Source organism: Notolepis coatsorum, assembly GCF_963971535.1.
Source record: "Notolepis coatsorum genome assembly, chromosome: 10".
Taxonomy (NCBI): domain Eukaryota; kingdom Metazoa; phylum Chordata; class Actinopteri; order Aulopiformes; family Paralepididae; genus Notolepis; species Notolepis coatsorum.
Window position 1 is genome coordinate 24,256,717 of NC_140174.1, and position 19,463 is coordinate 24,276,179.

At 44.6% G+C, this 19,463-nt stretch overlaps 1 protein-coding gene across 2 annotated transcripts in view; it reads right to left on the reverse strand.

The window, feature by feature from the left end:
- Positions 1–4,337: 4,337 nt before the first annotated feature.
- The window catches only part of LOC311235287 (uncharacterized protein), a 35,949-nt gene continuing 20,823 nt past the window's right edge, over positions 4,338–19,463 (reverse strand). Inside the window, exons 3-12 of one of the 2 annotated variants that reach the window (XM_084322708.1) lie at positions 17,991–18,175; positions 15,667–15,685; positions 12,038–12,163; positions 11,751–11,819; positions 6,991–7,128; positions 6,557–6,625; positions 5,418–5,543; positions 5,151–5,204; positions 4,741–4,809; positions 4,338–4,565 (exon numbers count right to left, since the gene is read on the reverse strand). In XM_084322708.1, the coding sequence (XP_084178834.1) occupies positions 4,540–4,565; positions 4,741–4,809; positions 5,151–5,204; positions 5,418–5,543; positions 6,557–6,625; positions 6,991–7,128; positions 11,751–11,819; positions 12,038–12,163; positions 15,667–15,685; positions 17,991–18,175 (881 nt within the window). In that variant the 3' untranslated portion in view covers positions 4,338–4,539. Of the gene's footprint in view, positions 4,569–4,740; positions 4,810–5,150; positions 5,205–5,417; positions 5,544–6,556; positions 6,626–6,990; positions 7,129–11,750; positions 11,820–12,037; positions 12,164–15,666; positions 15,686–17,990; positions 18,176–19,463 lie in introns of both variants that reach the window. The other variant, XM_084322707.1, reaches the window with a different exon arrangement.

Here is a 19,463-nt window from a genome sequence, read left to right on the forward strand (position 1 = left end):
TCTAGACACTGTCCTCACAGTGTCATTGCATGTGTGGCTTGATGCGTGTGTGTAACTGAGTGTGTGTGTATGTGTGTGAATGCGTGTTCATCTTCGAATCCATGTGTCATTGTATGCATAGGCCGTGCTCTTGTCCTAATGCATGCATGCAAGACTACTGTATGTATGTGTGTATGCGTGCACACTTGATTATGTGCGCGTGTGTGTGTGCGCCTGTATTTGTCCATGGTAAATGAACAACCACTCATGGCACATAACGCTCATGTCATCAGCACGCAGCGGGTCCGCGGGTGGAAGAAGTATACAGCGAGGAGGACTCTTAATCCCACTGTGGAAGGAGTGTGTGTGGGGCGTCTCCAACGCACCCCCCGGCCTCCATAAACCTCGTAATGCTCGCGTTAGGGGGGAGACGAGGAGTTTGGCAGCGACATACCATTGCCAAGACATATGTGGCACGCTGATAGCACCAGAGAGGTGCAGCTCACACTGTGAGGAAGCAAAGGAGGGCCGCTGATACACATCCACCCACTTCCATATTGGATCGGGGGGCTTACTGTACACACACAGGCCTCTGCCAGGCTGCAGGCGGGTGGGTGCTTGTGTCCTGGTGAAGAGTTCAAAGCAGCGATTAAGCACACGGGTGATATCTGGTGTATTATAGCGCCGAGCAGGATGTTGCCGTTCCAACAGCCCCGAGGCGTCCGGCGCGGTAAGGCCTACCGGTTAACAACGTGGCGTTTTTCTTTTTTGCCGGTTATCTTTAGAAATGTGGATAGAATACGGGAATGGTGCTCAATGCCATCTGCAATGGAGAATAAGCAAGATACTTGGGTAGTTTAGAGTTATTCATTGTGACAACCCTGTGTGTGTGTGTGTGTGTGTGTGTGCGTGCGTGCGAGAGAGAGAAATCCTAGTGTCACAGTATCTTAGCAACTGCCTCCATCTCCTTGGAGACAAGACCCGACATCATTTCCCGTCTGTGAGAAATCGCTGTTGGTTTGTACACAGTGTGTGTGTGTGTGTATGTGCCTGCAGTATGTACGCTAATGTGGACGGGATGTATTCCTACTGTCCCAACAGGGGGGACATTAACAAATGCCACTCACTTTAAAACCTTCAAATATTTTGCTCAGATTTAAAATGTTCAAAAAGGTTGCTCTCAACTTCTACCTTAAATTAAAATGTTCAAATAAATCATAAATACTAATCTCAATAGGCTACTTAACCCTTTCAGTGCCACGGACGACATATCTCGTTTTATTAGCCCCCCCACTGAGTGCCACGGACGACAAATATCGGTTTATTGTTTTATTAGCGATCTGAAATCATATTTCATCAACCGAGTCTCCCGTTGGTACAGCAGCCCCTACAGGAGCTCAGAATGGAAAAAAGCGCCCCCTATCGTCTATCCCTGTGTAACTGCAGTTCAGTCGCTTAGACTGACCTGGGATCTGTAGATATGTAGGGGCGGAGCCAGCTGGTTCCTTGTGCTGGTAAGAAGTCTGATCAACATGGAAGTCATCGCGGGACGGGAATCAGCCTGGAATATATATTTACAGCAGCTAATACTCAATCAATAAGCGTGATCGATATTTGGAATGGCGATCAGGAATTGGAATGATCTTTTTGGAGAACATCTGATCTGAGGTAAGGAATCTATTTGTGATGTGGCTGTTTGTGCGCGATCGCTGATGAGGAAATAAGAGAATCAATTTTCAGATCGCCTCTATAGCGTGCATACGTACACATATACTATCGATAATCTAGCGTTTATTTGAAAACGATTCATAAATAGGCCGAAAAATTTCAACGTTTGTGTATTCTAGAATATTCCAGTAAATGTCTTTTATCATGGAATCTTTATTTTCCTTGAAAACGAGGGCTTTTCAAAATGCTATAAAAGGAAAATGAACAGATAAAAAAACAATCCGCTTCGACAATGTTGACTGGAAAACGAGTCATTGATAAACGACGGGCAGATTAGACACATAGCCATAATTTAAAACATAGATTAGGCGTTTTTAAGATAACATTGAAGTGGATGGTGGCATTCAACGGGTAAATCAAGGTTAAGCAAAAGAAACACAAAGTACATCGTAATACACAATATACAATGCTACTTTACAGAAAACGTATGTGAAATATGGTAAATAAATTCAAGGGCACTGTAATAAGACAGAATTGCTCTTTTTTTTTGGTTAACAAAGATGAGGGTGACATACATAGATAATATAGACACAAACATTCTTTCAAACAAAATACAAAAGGGTTTTTATCTGGTTATCAGCCTGAAGCCATATTCCTGATTAATAAGAACTTATGACTTTCAATGTGAATATGAGGTTGAAGAAAGAGTACAGCTATAATCATAATGACACTGACGGAATGTGAGTCTGTAACAACAGTCTTTTATGTACGTATACCAGTGTTGTAGTACTCAAGTCTGAGTCCTGGACAGATTTTCAGGACTTGTGACTCGACTTGGACTTGAGCACTGATGACTTGGACTTGAGCATTGACTGCATTCAGACACGGAAGGTGCAGACGAGGACTTGTTAAATGAAATACAGTTGTTTTTAAAAAGGAAATTTGTAATAGGCCCTAATCATTTGGCATAAGATATTGATGGCTAGTGCATTTGTTTGGCTATTGTGTCACAGAGCAAATAAACTCCCTTTGAAATGGTGACCGCTGTGTCATTTATGTTTAACACATTGGGCGCCAGCCATTAGCCTTATCCTTGTAGCTAACGCGCCAGGTTTCCATAGCCTACTTTCACTGTGCGTCACTATGTTTGGAGAGCTATATCTATATTCTATATTATAGCTATGGAGACAATACTATGGTCATTTGACAGTGACTTTCTTCTGTCGAACATGCAAAAAAGAGACGTTTTTTTTGTTTGTTTGTTTGGATTACAGAAAATTATCACTAAAGTGCTATCTGTTGCAGCTGCACTGTTCTCCATGAAAATACCATTTCTCAAAATCTGAAAATCATTATTTAATAAAACACAGAAAAGGATCACCAAGTTACTCTGGATAAAAAAAACCTTTACAGACAACATTGAGACAAAGCTTCCTGACACATCTCCATCCAAACTCTTGGAAGAACTCTTTGAAATCTCATCTGATACCACCTAGAGAGCTAGTTTCAGAGTGTGGTGCTGAGTACCAAGTATCTCATCTCATGGCCCACCAAGTATCTCATGATGCAGCAGTTAAGGTGTTGATACCATTCAGCACCACATACAGTATCTGTGTGAAACTGGCTTTTCATCCATGACGGCTCTGAAAACAAAATATAGGGCCAATTTGAAAGGTCACGATATTGGTGTTATTTCAATAAATTTAAACATGGCCCATTTCATGACTATTTTGTTGGGGCGAGGGGGGCCCAAATTATTTTGGTCCGCCAAAGGGGGGCCTGACAGAAAACGTTTGAGAAGCACTGCCATATGGCAACACCGAGGTCCGTGAATGAATAATGAATAAAAATATCGAATAAAAGAAAAAACGACCAAAACCCAAGAAATCTCGGGTCTGGCGCCCAATGCATGGCGAATTAACCAAGGATATCTCGGGTCTGGCACCAAACGTGTTAATGTAGACCTTTTTTTATTTGCATGTCAGCTCTTTTTTTTTTTTTTTTTTTTTGAGGACACTCCATTCCACCCCCCCTCTTCCTCTGTATGTCGGCTCTTTGACTGCCAGAGTGGAGTGGACTCAACCTTGATGACTTGGACTCGGACTAGGGTAATGGGGACTCAACTCTGGCTCATCTTTGGTGACTCAGACTTGGACTCAAACTCGAACACTGGGGACTCTAGACTCGACCTCGAGATTTAGTGACTCGACTACAACACTGACGTATACCATCGCTAACATTATACGGTACCCTTTGTTTCTTAGCTGTTTTGATGGTCTGTCAACAACAGAGTAATAAGCCTCCCTGTCATGATGAGTCCTCTACTGATGTACAAGCAGCACATCTCTGCTCTGAGAACTGTCCTCTACTGCCATCAGGTGAGGAGACCAGAGAACTACAACCAGTGAGAATACTCCACCCCCTTATTGGTCAAAACAAACATAAACAGAGTGAAACGAGGCAGCACTATTGACCAAAACAAATGTCCTCAGTTCATCAGTTAAGGTGAGCTAAGACCCCCCCCACACACACACACACACACACACTACAATTCAACCCCTGATCACTGAATTGTGCCAAACTTAAAAGGCACTATAGATAAACATTATGAGTGAACATTAAAAGTATAGCTTTTCCCCCCCAAAATCTAAATCCAAAATCATTGATTGAATAAATCATTAAAACAAATGTTGCAGGTCCAAAATGAATGTTGTTATTTATTGCGTGTGTCAGAATAGGTGTCCACGCTATAATAACGGTTGTTCATTCATATTATAATAATAATACTAATAATAATAACTTGCAAATTGAGCAAGTTCAGACTCGAGTGGCTCCTTTCTCGATGCTCTCCTTCTCATCGCTGGTTTCACTGCCTTGTTCTTCAAGCTCCATTCACATCATTGGGAAATGCTGACCAGCTGCTTACCGGTCACATGTAACACAAGACACGAGCATTGATGAAATGATGAAAATGGTCTAAAAGATAATGGATTTTCTTTTCTATCTGAAAAATTATGAGCAGTAAGATATAAAAAAAAAACAAGCTGTAATTGAATTGTGATTAAGCACTGGGGGTCGCTCTCCTGTACTAACCAGCTGTCTGTGATGAATTCTGTCCTTTCAGTGTCTTCACTTCTGCCTGTAGCTCTTTGATCTGTTGATCTGTAATGACACATTGGACAAAGACATCGATTTGTGCATTAGCTTACATCAAAAAGAAGTGCTATGCTCCCTTGTAGAGGGAATGGTAAATGGTAACGTTCGCCCATTCACACACCGACAGTGGAGGCGACCATGCAAGGTGCCGACCTGCTCATCGGAAGCAGTTAGGGGTTAAGTGTCTTGCTCAAGGACACTTCAACACACAGCCTGGGAGGAGCGGGAAACCAACAGATTACGAGACAACCGCTCTACCTCCTGAGCCACTGTCGCCGGAAGGAAAGTACAAACACAAGACAGTTTATTCTAAGCATTTATGTCCTCAGATTTCCTGTCTTGCCTACCTTTTTCCAACAGTTGTTCCTCTAGCAGCTTGAATCTCTCTTTGATCTGTTGAGCTGTAATGACACATTGGACAGAGACATCGATTTGTGCATTAGCTTACACCAAAAATAAGTGCTATGCTCCCTTGTAGAGGGAATGGTAAATGGTAACATTCACCCATTCACTCACATTCACACACCGACAGTGGAGGGGACCATGCAAGGTGCCAACTAAGCATTTTTTTAAAGCATTTACCGGTATGTCCTCTGATTTCCTGTCTTGCCTACCTTGGTTATTTATTGTCTCATTGGCCTTCTGTAGTTCCTTCTGTAGTTCCTGGCATTTTTGTTGTTCCTCTAGCAGCTTGAATCTCTCATCAGTGTCTTGCCTTTTCAAAGTTGGTATTGATACACCTAAAAGAAACAATATCAACTGACATGACAATGAACAGAAAAGTGAAATATATCTCTCTATCTCTCTCTCTCTCTATAATGGCAGGATGGGGATCAGGTGTGCTGTGGGTCAGGCTCCCAGCTGTTACTCATCATCTAATCAGTTACTTTGCCATAAAGCTCCAGTACATTCACCACTTCGGTGCCAGTTTGTAACCTCTGTCTCAGTGAGCAGCTACCAGCCTTTTAACCTCTGTCTCAGTGAGCAGCTACCAGCCTTTTAACCTCTGTCTCAGTGAGCAGCTACCAGCCTTTTAACCTCTGTCTCAGTGAGCAGCTACCAGCCTTTTAACCTCTGTCTCAGTGAGCAGCTGCCAGCCTTTTAACCTCCGTCTCAGTGAGCAGCTGCCAGCCTTTTAACCTCCGTTTCAGTGAGCAGCTACCAGCCTTCTCAGTGTTTCGGTCCTGTCTGTATTTAAAGAAATTCTGCATTTGCCTTTTTATATTTTTGCTCTGTGTTTTTGCCTTGATGTTTTTGACTGTTTTCCTGTGTGTAGTTATAGCCAACCGGACACAAAAAGTGACTGGGATTGGTTAAAAGTGTAATGGACAATTCATATCGGCCCCTGGGGAAAAGGGGTGGGGCCAAGTGGGTTAAAAGTGTCCATTGTGCAGCTGTCACAGACATGCAGCTCTTTTGCTAGTATTTTCTGATCAATCTTACTGGCGGAAGAGGCGTGTGTATGTGAGGGGGTTTATCGTTGTATACTGATGACGACGACCAGGCTGAGACACCGTTTGATCAAAAATGAAAATGAAAATGAAAATCGTCTAAAAGAGAATGGAATTTTCTTTTCTATCTGAAGAATTACCAGCAGTAAGAAGATATTAAAAAAATATATATATATTAAAAAGTTGAATACAGTGATGTCATAATATAAAAGCAATATTTCCTTTTTATTGATGTAAAAAATCAGTAACTAAGTTGTTATTCAATTGTGATTAAGCACTGGGGGTCGCTCTCCTGTACTAACCAGCTGTCTGTGATGAATTCTGTTCTTTCAGTGTCTTCACTTCTGCCTGTAGCTCTTTGATCTGTTGAGCTGTAATGACACATTGGAGAGAGACATCGATTTGTGGATTAACTTACACCAAAAATAAGTGCTATGCTCCCTTGTAGAGGGAATGGTAAATGGTAACATTCACCCATTCACTCACACATTCACACACCGACAGTGGAGGCGACCATGCAAGGTGCCAACCTGCTCATCGGAAGCAGTTAGGGGTTAAGTGTCTTGCTCAAGGACACTTTCGACGCGCTGCCCGGGAGGAGCAGGAATCTAACCGGGAACCTACATATTAGCAGTCGACCGCTCTACCTCCTGAGCCACTGTCGCCAGAAGGAAAGTACAAACACGAGACAGTTTATTCTAAGCATTTATGTCCTCTGATTTCCTGTCTTGCCTACCTTGGTTATTTATCGTCTCATTGGCCTTCTGTAGTTCCTTCTGTAGTTCCTGGCATTTTTGTTGTTCCTCTAGAAGCTTGAATGTCTCTTCAGTTTTAAAAAGGTCTTGGAACCATTTAAACATTGGTTTCGACACATCTAAAAGAAACATATCAACTGTCATGACAATGAACAGAAAAGTGAAGTGTTACATCCCTCTCTCCCCCTCCTAGGCTGTGCCTCTCTCTCTCTCTATCTCTCTCCCCCTAACGGCTGGATGGGGATCAGGTGTGGTGTTGGGTGAGGCTCCCAGCTGTGAATCATCATCTCATCAGTTACTCTGCCATAAAGCTCCAGTCCATTCACCACTTCGGTGCCAGTTTGTAACCTCCGTCTCAGTGAGCAGCTACCAGCCTTTTAACCTGTCTCAGTGAGCAGCTACCAGCCTTTTAACCTCTGTCTCAGTGAGCAGCTACCAGCCTTTTAAACTCTGTCTCAGTGAGCAGCTGCCAGCCTTTTAACCTGTCTCAGTGAGCAGCTACCAGCCTTTTAACCTCTGTCTCAGTGAGCAGCTACCAGCCTTTTAACCTCTGTCTCAGTGAGCAGCTACCAGCCTTTTCAGTGTTTCAGTCCTGTCTGTATTTACAGAAATTCTGCATTTGCCTTTTTGCTCCGTGTTTTTGCCTTGATGTTTTTGACTGTTTTCCTGTGTGCAGTTATAGCCAACCGGACACAAAAAGTGACTGGGATTGGTTAAAAGTGTAATGGACATTATACAATGGCATGCAAATTTCTCGATTCGACGTTGTTATTTATCATAACACACGCTCGTGATCCCAGAACCTACTTTTTCTGTGGATAGTTTTGTGAATAAATCTCCATTATGCTTCAATTAATGTGTGTTTATTGTATAGCAATAAGGTTGGATGAATTCGGCAATTGTATAAAGATGTAAGCATACTGTCTATCTGTAATAAAATGTTCAATCAATCAATCCAATAACACACGCTCACTTCATTCTTAGGCCCCGTTTAGACGGAAACGCTAGCAGGTGAATCTGCAAAAATATTTTTTCGGATGTGCCTTTCGTTTATACTGAAACGGCGTTTTTACGGGGTGAAACCGCAAAAAAGTGAGACTACCTTCCAGGGTGGAATTCCTAGAAACGCAAAAGCTTTGCGCTCTCGTCTAAACTGTTAAAACGTATAAATCTGATAAAACGATGACGAAAGGGTTGTCACGGCTCTGGTCGCGCGTACTGCTTACGTCACAGGTAGCAGGTATGCGCCAGTAGCCGAGACATAAACAAAGCAAGTATGTCTGACTTATATCAACGGAGATCACCTGAAGGCTACATTGGCAGTACTTTTAACCCTTTCACTGCCACACGACAGAAGGTTAACCCTTTACTATCACACAACCGGCTGCCGTGTGGCAGTGAAAGGGTTAAATACACAAGAATCTGTCCCGCGGCGTGAGTGGACCCACTGTCTGTGAGTGACTCTGCTTTGGTGCAATCACATTCCCCATCCACAGTCTGCGAATCATAGGCAGAGTAGGGCGGGTCTTCACAGCACGTCATGTGACATATGCGCCAATCGTGTGACAGTGGGGCTCCGTCGTCTCGAGTCGTTACAGCGTCGTCTGCACGCAAAATTCGATCCCAAAACGCTCGTCAAAACGTAAAATTAAAAGTGAAACCGCAAGATGACTTTTGCGGTTTCTGTTCACAAAACGCTCGTCTAAACGGGGCCTTAGATGGCATGCCTTGAAACAGCGCACCTCCGAGCTGCTTCTACACAGAGGCAACTTCTCTTCTTTTTTTTTGGAACTACTTTTTCTGCGGATGGTTGTCAATAAATCTTCAATTAATGTGTTTATTGTATAGCAATAAGGTTGGATGAATGCGGCAATTGTATAAAAGCCATTACACCACTTGTAGTCGTGTGTTATGAGAATTAGAGCATGCCTAGGGGGATCTAACAACCACCCCTAGGCATGCTCTAATTCTCATAACACACTCATGCGCGTGATGTAATGCTTAAATTCATATCGGGCCCTGGGAAAAAGGGGTGGGGCCAAGTGGGTTCAAAGTGTTCATTGTGCATCTGTCACAGACATGCAGCTCTTTTGCTTAGTAATATTCTCTGATCAATCTTACTGGCGGAAGAGGCGTGTGTATGTGAGGGGGTTTATCGTTGTATACTGATAACGACGACCAGGCTGAGACACCGTTTGATCAAACAGATGTGCGTCGATGGAAAGTATGAAAATAGTCTAAAAGAGAATGGCATTTTCTTTTCTATCTGAAAAATTACGAGCAGTAAGATATAAAAAATATATATATTTAGGCGGCTGGGTGGCGTAGCGGAGATTGCGCTCGTCACCAATGCAAGAGACTCCGGTATCGAATCCCAGTCTCAGCATTGCCTTCGGCTACACAGTGTGAGAAGAGCATTTATGCAGGTGAACACCAGGAAGGCTGCTGGCCCAGATGGTATAACAGGACGCATACTTAAGTCCTGTGCCAACCAGCTTGCCCCAGTGTTCACCGCCATATTTAATCAATCCCTGGCAGAGTCGGTGGTCCCTACCTGCTTTAAGATGTCTACCATCATCCCTGTACCGAAGAAACCCTCCCCAACATGTCCAAATGACTACAGACCGGTGGCACTCACCTCTGTGGTCATGAAATGTTTTGAGAGGCTGGTCAAGGACCACATTTGTGCCTCCCTTCCCCAGTGATATGGACCCTATGCAATTTGCATACAGGACAAACAGGTCCACTGACGACGCGGTCTCCCAGGTACTGCACAGCACCCTCTCCCACCTTGACCGTCAGAAGGGGGGCTATGTGAGACTGTTGTTCATTGACTACAGCTCAGCGTTCAACACCATAGTCCCCACCAGACTGGTGGACAAGCTGATCGAGCTGGGTCTGAGCTCCGCCCTGAGCGCCTGGGTACTGGACTTTCTGAGTGAAAGACCCCAGGCGGTCAGGGTGGGGGGTCAGACCTCCAACACCATCACCCTGAGCATCGGGTCCCCCCAGGGCTGTGTTCTAAGCCCCCTGCTGTACTCACTCTACACACACGACTGTGTGGCCAAGTTCAGCTCCAACTCCATAGTGAAGTTCGCAGACGACACGGTGGTGGTGGGGCTGATCTCGGACAACGACGAGAAGGCCTACCGGGAGGAGGTTGAGGTACTGGAACGCTGGTGCCAGGACAACAGCCTGCTCCTGAACATTGGTAAAACCAAGGAGCTGATCGTGGATTATAGGAGAGGACAGCAGGAGACGCACACACCACTGATGATTAACGGGGCTACCGTGGACAGGGTGAGCAGCTTTAAGTACCTGGGGGTCCACATCTCAGAGGACCTGACATGGTCAACACACATAGACACAGTAGTAAAGAAGGCGAAACAGCGCCTCTACCACCTGAGACAGTTAAGGAAGTTCAGAGTATCGGGGAAGATACTCCAGTCCTTCTACTCAGGAGCTGTAGAGAGCATCCTGACCGGAAACATCACTGCCTGGTATAGAAACAGCACGGCACAGGACAAGAAGGCCCTACAGAGAGTGGTGCGCTCAGCCGAGCGTACCACGGGTATTGCACTACCCCCCCTGCAGGTTCTATACAACAAGAGGTGCAAATCCAGAGCCTGCAGGATAATGAAAGACCCTCACCACCCCAATAACAGCCTGTTTCAGCTGCTGAGGTCAGGCAGACGCCTGCGAACCCCAGCTACTAGGACAGAGCGGCTTAGGCTCAGCTTCTTCCCCCAGGCCATCAGAGCCATGAACAATGAACATTGAGTGCTCAGAACATTGAACTATCCACACACAAGCACACAAGAACACACACACGACACGCACGCTGTGCACGCTCACACACGAGCAGCCACTTAACACTTTAACATGAGCGGGCACACACTCATGTCGCACACACGCACACTTATGGCCAAAGGAAAGGACACTTTAAATTAGAATAACAGGAACAGTGTATTGCACTACCAAAGCTAACTAGCATGTCCCATATGCTCTGTAAATAACTATGTACAGATACCGAGATGTCACTCCATGTTACCTGTTACCTGTTTACTGCACAATGTTGTTTTTTCATTTTTTGATTCTATTATATGTTGTACCACTGTATTGCACATCGTTGCGGGCAAGACCACCCGCATTTCATTGTATACCTGTATGCCGTGACAATTAAAACTCTTGACTTGACTTGACTTGGCTTGGGCCGGCCGTCGTACTGGCTCATTTGGCAGAGTCAGCGTGGTGGAAGTCAATGGGTGGGGATTGGACCTTGTGGACAGCGACCCCTACAGGTCGGTTGGGAGACGCCTGCACAGCAGAGACAGGAAGTGGCGAGGGTAGTGTGAGCCTCCCATGCAATACACCTCGCCAATGAGAGTCCGCGCTGGCAGGCGAAAAGATGTGACAGGCTGCCTCCTCGTGTGCCTGAGGGAACACGTGATGCAAGGCTTCTATCCTCTCTACAACCGACCAGTGGGGGGGCATAGTCGAGCAACGTTCAAGACAGGGGAGGGGAGAATTGGATACACGAAATTGGGATGGGAGAAAAATTGAAAATAAGGAGAAAAAGTGGATACAAAAAAATAATATATATATATATATATATTTTAAAAAGTTTAATACAGTGATGTCATCTAAAAGCAACATTTCCTTTTTATTGATATCGAAATCAGTAACTGTAAGCTGTTATTTAATTGTGATTAAGCACTGGGGGTCGCTCTCCTGTACTAACCAGCTGTCTGTGGTGAATTCTGTTCCTTCAGTGTCTTCACTTCTGCCTGTAGCCCTTTGATCTGTTGAGCTGTAATGACACATTGGACAGAGACATCGATTTGTGCATTAGCTTACACCAAAAATAAGTGCTATGCTCCCTTGTAGAGGGAATGGTAAATGGTAACATTCACCCATTCACTCACATTCACACACCGACAATGGAGGCGACCATGCAAGGTGCCAACTAAGCTATTTTTTTTTTTTAAAGCATTTATGGTATGTCCTCTGATTTCCTGCCTTGCCTACCTTGGTTATTTATCGTCTCATTGGCCTTCTGTAGTTCCTTCTGTAGTTCCTGGCATTTTTGTTGTTCCTCTAGCAGCTTGAATCTCTCTTCGGTTTTTTGCCTTTTCAAAGTTGGTATTGACACACCTAAAAGAAACAATATCAACTGACAATGACAATTAACAGAAAAGTGTTACATCCCTCTCTCCCTCCTAGGCTGTGCTCTCTCTCTCTCTCTCTCTCTCTCTCTCTCTCTCTCTCTCTCTCTCTCTCTCTCTCTCTCTCTCTCTCTCTCTCTCTCTCTCTCTCTCTCTCTCTCTCTCTCTTCTCTCTCTCTCTCTCTCTCTCTCTCTCCTTCTCTCTCTCTCTCTCTCTCTCTCTCTCTCCTAATGGCAGGATGGGATCAGGTGTGCTGTTGGGTCAGGCTCCCAGCTGTGAATCATCATCTCATCAGTTACTCTGCCATAAAGCTCCAGTCCATTCACCACTTCGGTGCCAGTTTGTAACCTCCGTCTCAGTGAGCAGCTACCAGCCTTTTAACCTCTGTCTCAGTGAGCAGCTACCAGCCTTTTAACCTCTGTCTCAGTGAGCAGCTACCAGCCTTTTCAGTGTTTCAGTCCCATCTGTATTTACTGAAATCTGCATTTGCCTTTTTGTATTTTTGCTCTGTGTTTTTTCCTTGATGTTTTTTTTTTACTGTTTTCCTGTGTGCAGTTCTGCCTGACGCCAGCCCTGAACCTGGACCCCAGCCTCAGTCTGCTATATCGCCTGGACCCCTGCTCTACCCCTGCTCACCCTGGACCCCTGCTCTACCCCTGCTCACCCTGGACCCCTGCTCATCCTGGACCCCTGCTCACCCTGGACCCCTGCTCTACCCCTGCTCATCCTGGACCCCTGCTCTACCCCTGCTCACCCTGAACCCCTGCTCTACCCCTGCTCACCCTGAACCCCTGCTCTACCCCTGCTCACCCTGAACCCCTGCTCTACCCCTGCTCACCTGAACCCCTGCTCACCCTGAACCCCTGCTCTACCCCTGCTCACCCTGGACCCCTGCTCATCCTGGACCCCTGCTCTACCCCTGCTCATCCTGGACCCTGCTCTACCCCTGCTCACCCTGGACCCCTGCTCATCCTGGACCCCTGCTCTACCCCTGCTCATCCTGGACCCCTGCTCTACCCCTGCTCACCCTGGACCCTGCTCTACCCCTGCTCACCCTGGACCCCTGCTCTACCCCTGCTCACCCTGGACCCCTGCTCTACCCCTGCTCACACTGAACCCCTGCCTACCCCTGCTCATCCTGGACCCCTGCTCTACCCTGCTCATCCTGGACCCCTGCTCTACCCCTGCTCACCTGGACCCCTGCTCTACCCCTGCTCATCCTGGACCCCTGCTCTACCCCTGCTCACACTGAACCCCTGCTCTACCCCTGCTCATCCTGGACCCCTGCTCTACCCCTGCTCATCCTGGACCCCAGCTCTACCCCTGCTCATCCCTGGACCCCTGCTCTACCCCTGCTCACCCTGGACCCCTGCTCTACCCCTGCTCACCCTGAACCCCTGCTCTACCCCTGCTCATCCTGGACCCCTGCTCACTAGGGGTGTGGACATTTCTCGATTCTAAGATGCATCGCGATGCGGACATGGACGATTCTGCATCAATGCAGTGACGGAACACAATTAGATTATAAAAAAAAAAAAAAAGATTTTACTCTCTTGCTAGCTTTTATGTTCTTTTAAAATGTAGCGCTTTGGGATTTGCGCCACAACAATAAAGCGCCCTACAAATCAAATATATTATTATTATTGTATTAACTCTCTCTGCCAACAACGATTATATACGTTATTGGGCGCCATCCTTTGAACGCCACCATGTATATATATACGTTATTTGATTGTTTTTCCTTTTTTTTTTTATATATTTGTATTCATTGTATACTTATTCATCCAGGGACCTTGTGTTATCATAGGGAATGAGTCTGAGATTGCAAAAGTTCAATACCGCCACCTGGTAGGATGCGGCCGGTATTGCACATCCTTGAAACTCTGTATTGGGCTGTGCATCGATTATATTGGTCCGGGCGGACTTTTTTCGGGACCCCCGATTCATTATGCTGTGGTGGGTTATGTCGTGGGGCCAAATGGACATACGATCTACCAGATGGCAATCAAATAATTGGAATATTCTTTTTGGAATCCCACCGGCCACAGGTAAGAGCAATTTAACGTCAATTTCAGCTTGATTGTGCCGATGTGCATACGCCATCGCCCTGATCAGCGTATGTTATTGTACTAACGAATGCCATTATTGACAATCAATTAATCAGAAACGACCCCCCCCCCCCCCTTTCATGCATTCATGATGGAACATAATACCGATCATATGCATTTGAATTTTTTGTGTAGCTTGTGTAGGGACGAAATGCCAATGGATTAAGTATAAGCGACAGCTGCCAGACATTGACCTTGGATTAATAGGAACCCAAGGAGGACAATACACTACCTGAAGCATACTGCACCTTATGTGACACTGTGAATACTGTGAATATATATTTCATTTAGTTAGATAGTTAAATTATATTGACCAAATTGTTAACACTGCTGTGTTGTTTTTTACTACCTGTACCCCCTTCCCCCATGCTCAGTATATTTTTACTGTATTTATTTCTGTATATTTTATTTCATTTTTATTCTATTTACTCTACTCTTATCCTAGGCAACTTGATTGATTTGTGTTATTATTCTAATTCGTGACCTGTCCTGTCTAAATGTTTAAATGTTGAGCGATTTGCAGTGTCAAATTTCCCACGGGATAATAAAAGTATTTCTATTCTATTCTATTCTATAATACACGTCGCAGGCTATTACTAGCCTCAGAGGAATTACCCTAAACCGCTCTAAAACCATACTTATATTCACCATGGTATAAAACGGGAATGTATGGATGGACATTTTTTTTCTTTTTCACATCTTGAACGATAGATACTCTATGTCAAATGGGCCATAGTATTGCATCCATAGCTATAATATAGAATATAGTTATAACCCTGCAAACAAGGTGACCGACTCCATTGGTTTAATGCGTGGCAGCACATAGCCATATCCCGTTCCCAGCGTGGCAGAGAGTTAAAGCTAGTGCTCTGGTCATGCATCCACTCAACTCATAGAAAATACAGCATCAGGCTATTCTAAAAGTATTTATACTGATAATAAAATAGACTATTGAACCGTTTTTAACAGCTGGGTATCGAGATACCTTTCTAGGATCTGTATCATGCAACACTAGTAAAGACGTTTATTTTGATTTAAGAACTTTCTAAATAAAAGTTAATTTAATTGATGAAAAAGTAGCCATGTGCAGTAATATAGATTATACAATTGAGGATGTAATATATTATTCAGATGCATCATAGAATCGAATCGAATCGTGGACAGCTGAACCGCAATCGAATCGTGAGGCCAGTGAAGAGTCACAGCTCTACTGCTCACCCTGGAGCCCTGCCGCAGCCTGCTCTACCCCTGCTCACCATGGACCTCTGTCGTCATTGAAACTATAATTGTTGCTAAATACAGTAGATCATCTCATCCCATCACAGTATTTCTAGGCAGCATATAACATAATGATCATTTCTTTATAGGTTGGTTCAGAATTACCTTTTTTTGGAAGGTCCATCTGCAAAAGACAGTAGTGGTGGTCAGTGCCGGACTCCGTATACAGTTTCCCTTATATACTAGAACTACAGAATTAAAGGTGCTATAGACAATACTTCTTAGTGTATACTATTTTAATATATATATATATATATATATATATATATATATATATATATATATATATAATAAATCCAGAGCTTTTACAAAGGTGCGGAATAAAATAATTGCTTTCCCCCAAAAGAAATATCGATTTATAATTGAAAATTTGAGGGTCCAAAATTAATGTTGTGTTGTTTGTGGAATGCGCCTGATTGGATAAATGCTGGTGCTCTAGTCTAGTGCAACATCTAGTAGCTGAATGTTATCTATAGCACCATTAACTACAAAGTTATCAAAGTCTGGTATTTCTGGAATGAAAAAACAAGTCATTTGTTACGACTTCAGGTGTCAATGTTGAGGAAAAGGTTTATTCCATTTCTGATGGAAATAGAAAATATGCAAAACGAGTGGAAACACAACTATCATAGCCTGTCTTTATAGAGGTCTGTCAATCAATATGAGTGCAAACCAATTTATCCAACAATATGAATACAGACCCCCCCCACCCCCCCCCCCCCTAGTGGTGGCAATCAATATTTTGCTTCTGTGGTTTGATGGAACAGGATCAGGGACTTAAAGGGGACATGTACTGCTATTCCTAGCACTATTTGGGCAACTTTACACAATTCCTGTTAGTCTATTGAAGACATCTGTAAGTTTTTTTTTTTTTAAATGCATTGTTTTATATTTCTAATCAAGTACTCAAAACCATAATTTTTCAGCTCCAAGATTTCAGGCTGTTATGGCCTGGCTCCGCCCATAAGCACAGTCTGCGACTGGTAGACAGAGAGAGATAGAGAGATAGAGAGAGAGAGAGAGAGAGAGAGAGAGAGAGAGAGAGAGAGAGAGAGAGAGAGAGAGAGAGAGAGAGAGAGAGAGAGAGAGAAAAAAAAAGACAGGTTGTCTCTTCCTTTCGTTTTTTCTCTCCCTGCGGCAGCTTGTGTGGGGGGGGGGGGCCTCCCTTCCTCCCCTCTCCCGTGTGGCGCGGCAGGTCCCCCCCCCTCCCCCCAAGTGCTCCCTCCCTCTCTCTCTGTGTCTCCCTCTCTCTCTCTGTCTCTCCCTCTCTCTCCCTCTCTCTCTCCCTCTCTATCTCTCTCTCTCTCCCTCCAGAGTATGCAGAGGTGTCGGGTTTCAATCTGCCTCGCAGTATGAGGAAGTGGGCGGGCATTAGCTACAACCACAGAGCCAATCACATCACTGTCTTCTACCCAGAGCCTGAATGACGTGACTCAGGCCTTCAAATCAGGATGGACTAATTTACTGGAGCAGGAAATTATCTGAGCTGAATCAGAGCAATCCGCCAATATGGTATTTAGAGACTAAAACACATTGATACTAACTCCTATTACTATAATACAATGCTAGAGACTGAAAAATGACATTTATAGTACATGTCCCCTTTAAGGCTCTCCATAGAAAGTCCCCATTGACTTCTGTGGTTTGGAAGTGGACTAAGATGGAGCTAAGCTAGCTAACTCACAGTGTTGCAACAACTGAAATGGAGTTTTTTCTACCAACAAAGATTTGCAGTATCCAGGAAAAGATAAGAAAACGGCTTTACAAGAAAATGTATTTTTTTATTTATTTTTTGTTATCTTTTTCCTCCTTCTTTTTCCATTTTTTCTCCCATCCCAATGTTAGTCGTTATGCCAATTCCCAATCCCCTTCCTGGTCGTTGCACACTCTACCCCGTACCGTCGGTCTGGGAGGGCAGAGGCTATCACAAAGTATCACATGCTTCCTCCGACACATGTGTACCCAGCCCACCGCTTCTTTTCACCTGGCAGCGCGGACTCTCACTGGGAGAGTGTAACGTGTGGAAGGTCACACTACCTCTCCTAGATTCTTCCCTTGCAAGCACCCCGACCGAACTGTAGGAGTCGCTGTTTACAACGACCAGGACCCACCCTCGCCGGGTTTCCCACCCTCTAACACTGCCAATTAGAAGCACCACAGCTGGATTCGATCCCACTGTCTCTGTGGTGGTAGACAGACGCTTAGTCCACTGCGCTACCCGGCCGCCCTGAAAATGTCATTTTTGAAACAACAGCTGTATAACATAATACAGTAACAAAACAAAATACTGTTAGTCATTTTTATTATATTTGTAATTTTTTTTACTTTAAACTTTCAGTAGCCTACCTACAGTACTCCTTTCATTATCTAAGAATGAAGGTGTAGGCTAATCCCTGATGACACAGACGGTTGCGGCCGTGTACGATTACCTTTTTGAGAACGTCACTGACTGCATCTTTGTTGCGAGGGCACTCAAGGAGTCCCCGGGAATCGTGGAAGAGACAGTCCACGGTGAGGATGACGGCGCTGTTGTCCACTAGCCTGCTGCTGTCGACCACCGTGAACCCGGGGTCGTAGGTGTGGTGCATCACCACCAGGATTACTGGTTTGAACCCTAAGAGTGACGTGAAGACAAAGCGAAGACAACGGGCTCCAATTTACAGCAAACTCCCACCTTTGTTCACGACTTAATGCCACTTTGTTTTCTGTACGAGGGCTACAGCCGGTGCTGTAGTCAGGGGTGTATACAGTATATTGTGTTCTCGCCTTTTTCTAGGTATTTACATATGAAGAGTTAATCTGCAAAAACATTCTTCATAATTCATAATTCTGTGAAATGTATTAAAAGATTTATATAATACATTGAAATAAAAAAGATAGTATATAATAAATACAAACAAGGGGCGGCTGGGTGGCGCAGCGGACATTGCGCTCGTCACCAACGCAAGAGAATCCGGCTGTCTGCGTTGCCTCCGGCTTGGGCCGGCCGTCATACTAACTCAATTGACAGAGTTAGCGGGTAGTCGATGGGTGGTAATCTGGACGTTGTGGACAGCGACTCCTACAGGTCGGTTGGGGGACGCCTGCACAGCAGAGACAGGAAATGGCGGGGGTAGTGTGAGCCTCCCACACGTTACACCTCGCCAATGAGAGTCCGCGCTGGCAGGTGAAAAGATGTGACAGGCTGCCTCCTCGTGTATCGGAGGAGACACGTGATGCAAGGCTTCTATCCTCCCTACAACCGACCAGTGGGGGGCATATGCGAGCAACGTTCAACACAGGGGAGGGGAGAATTGGCACAGCGAAATTGGGATGGGAGAAAAAGAGAAAAAGAGAAAAAGTGGATAAAAAAATAATAATAAATACAAACGCAGATAACTGTTTTTACAAATTAACTCTTCATATACTCACTCAGTAGTGCACTCAAGACTGTAGCACTCAAAGTTTGACACTGTTTGACGAACAATCTTACTTACCCTTAGCTGCCAGAGTTGTACCCTTCCTTCTGACTTGTTTTTTTAAATAAGGCTATTAAAATACATAGAATAGTAGCCACCTGCCCTCAGATGTCAATACATGATAATACCAACAGTACACAATGCAATTATCCTTATATATGCCATATTACTAGGATGAGTACACACATAGGAGCCTATAGCTGATATGAGAAGACTGGGGGTGGGGTGGGGGCAGTGCAGTGCAGAAGGCAGGCATATCAAGTTAGTAGAAGCAGAGTAGGGCTTTCTGGCACAACTTCAAGTACTTCCAAGGTTCAAGTCTAAAGAGGTAAAAACTCTTGTATTATATACAGTAGAACAACTTCTATTGTTAGACCAACGCATTTCGGCTTGTGGCCTTCATCAGGGTCATGGATGATCGTGGATCACGGATGATCATGAATC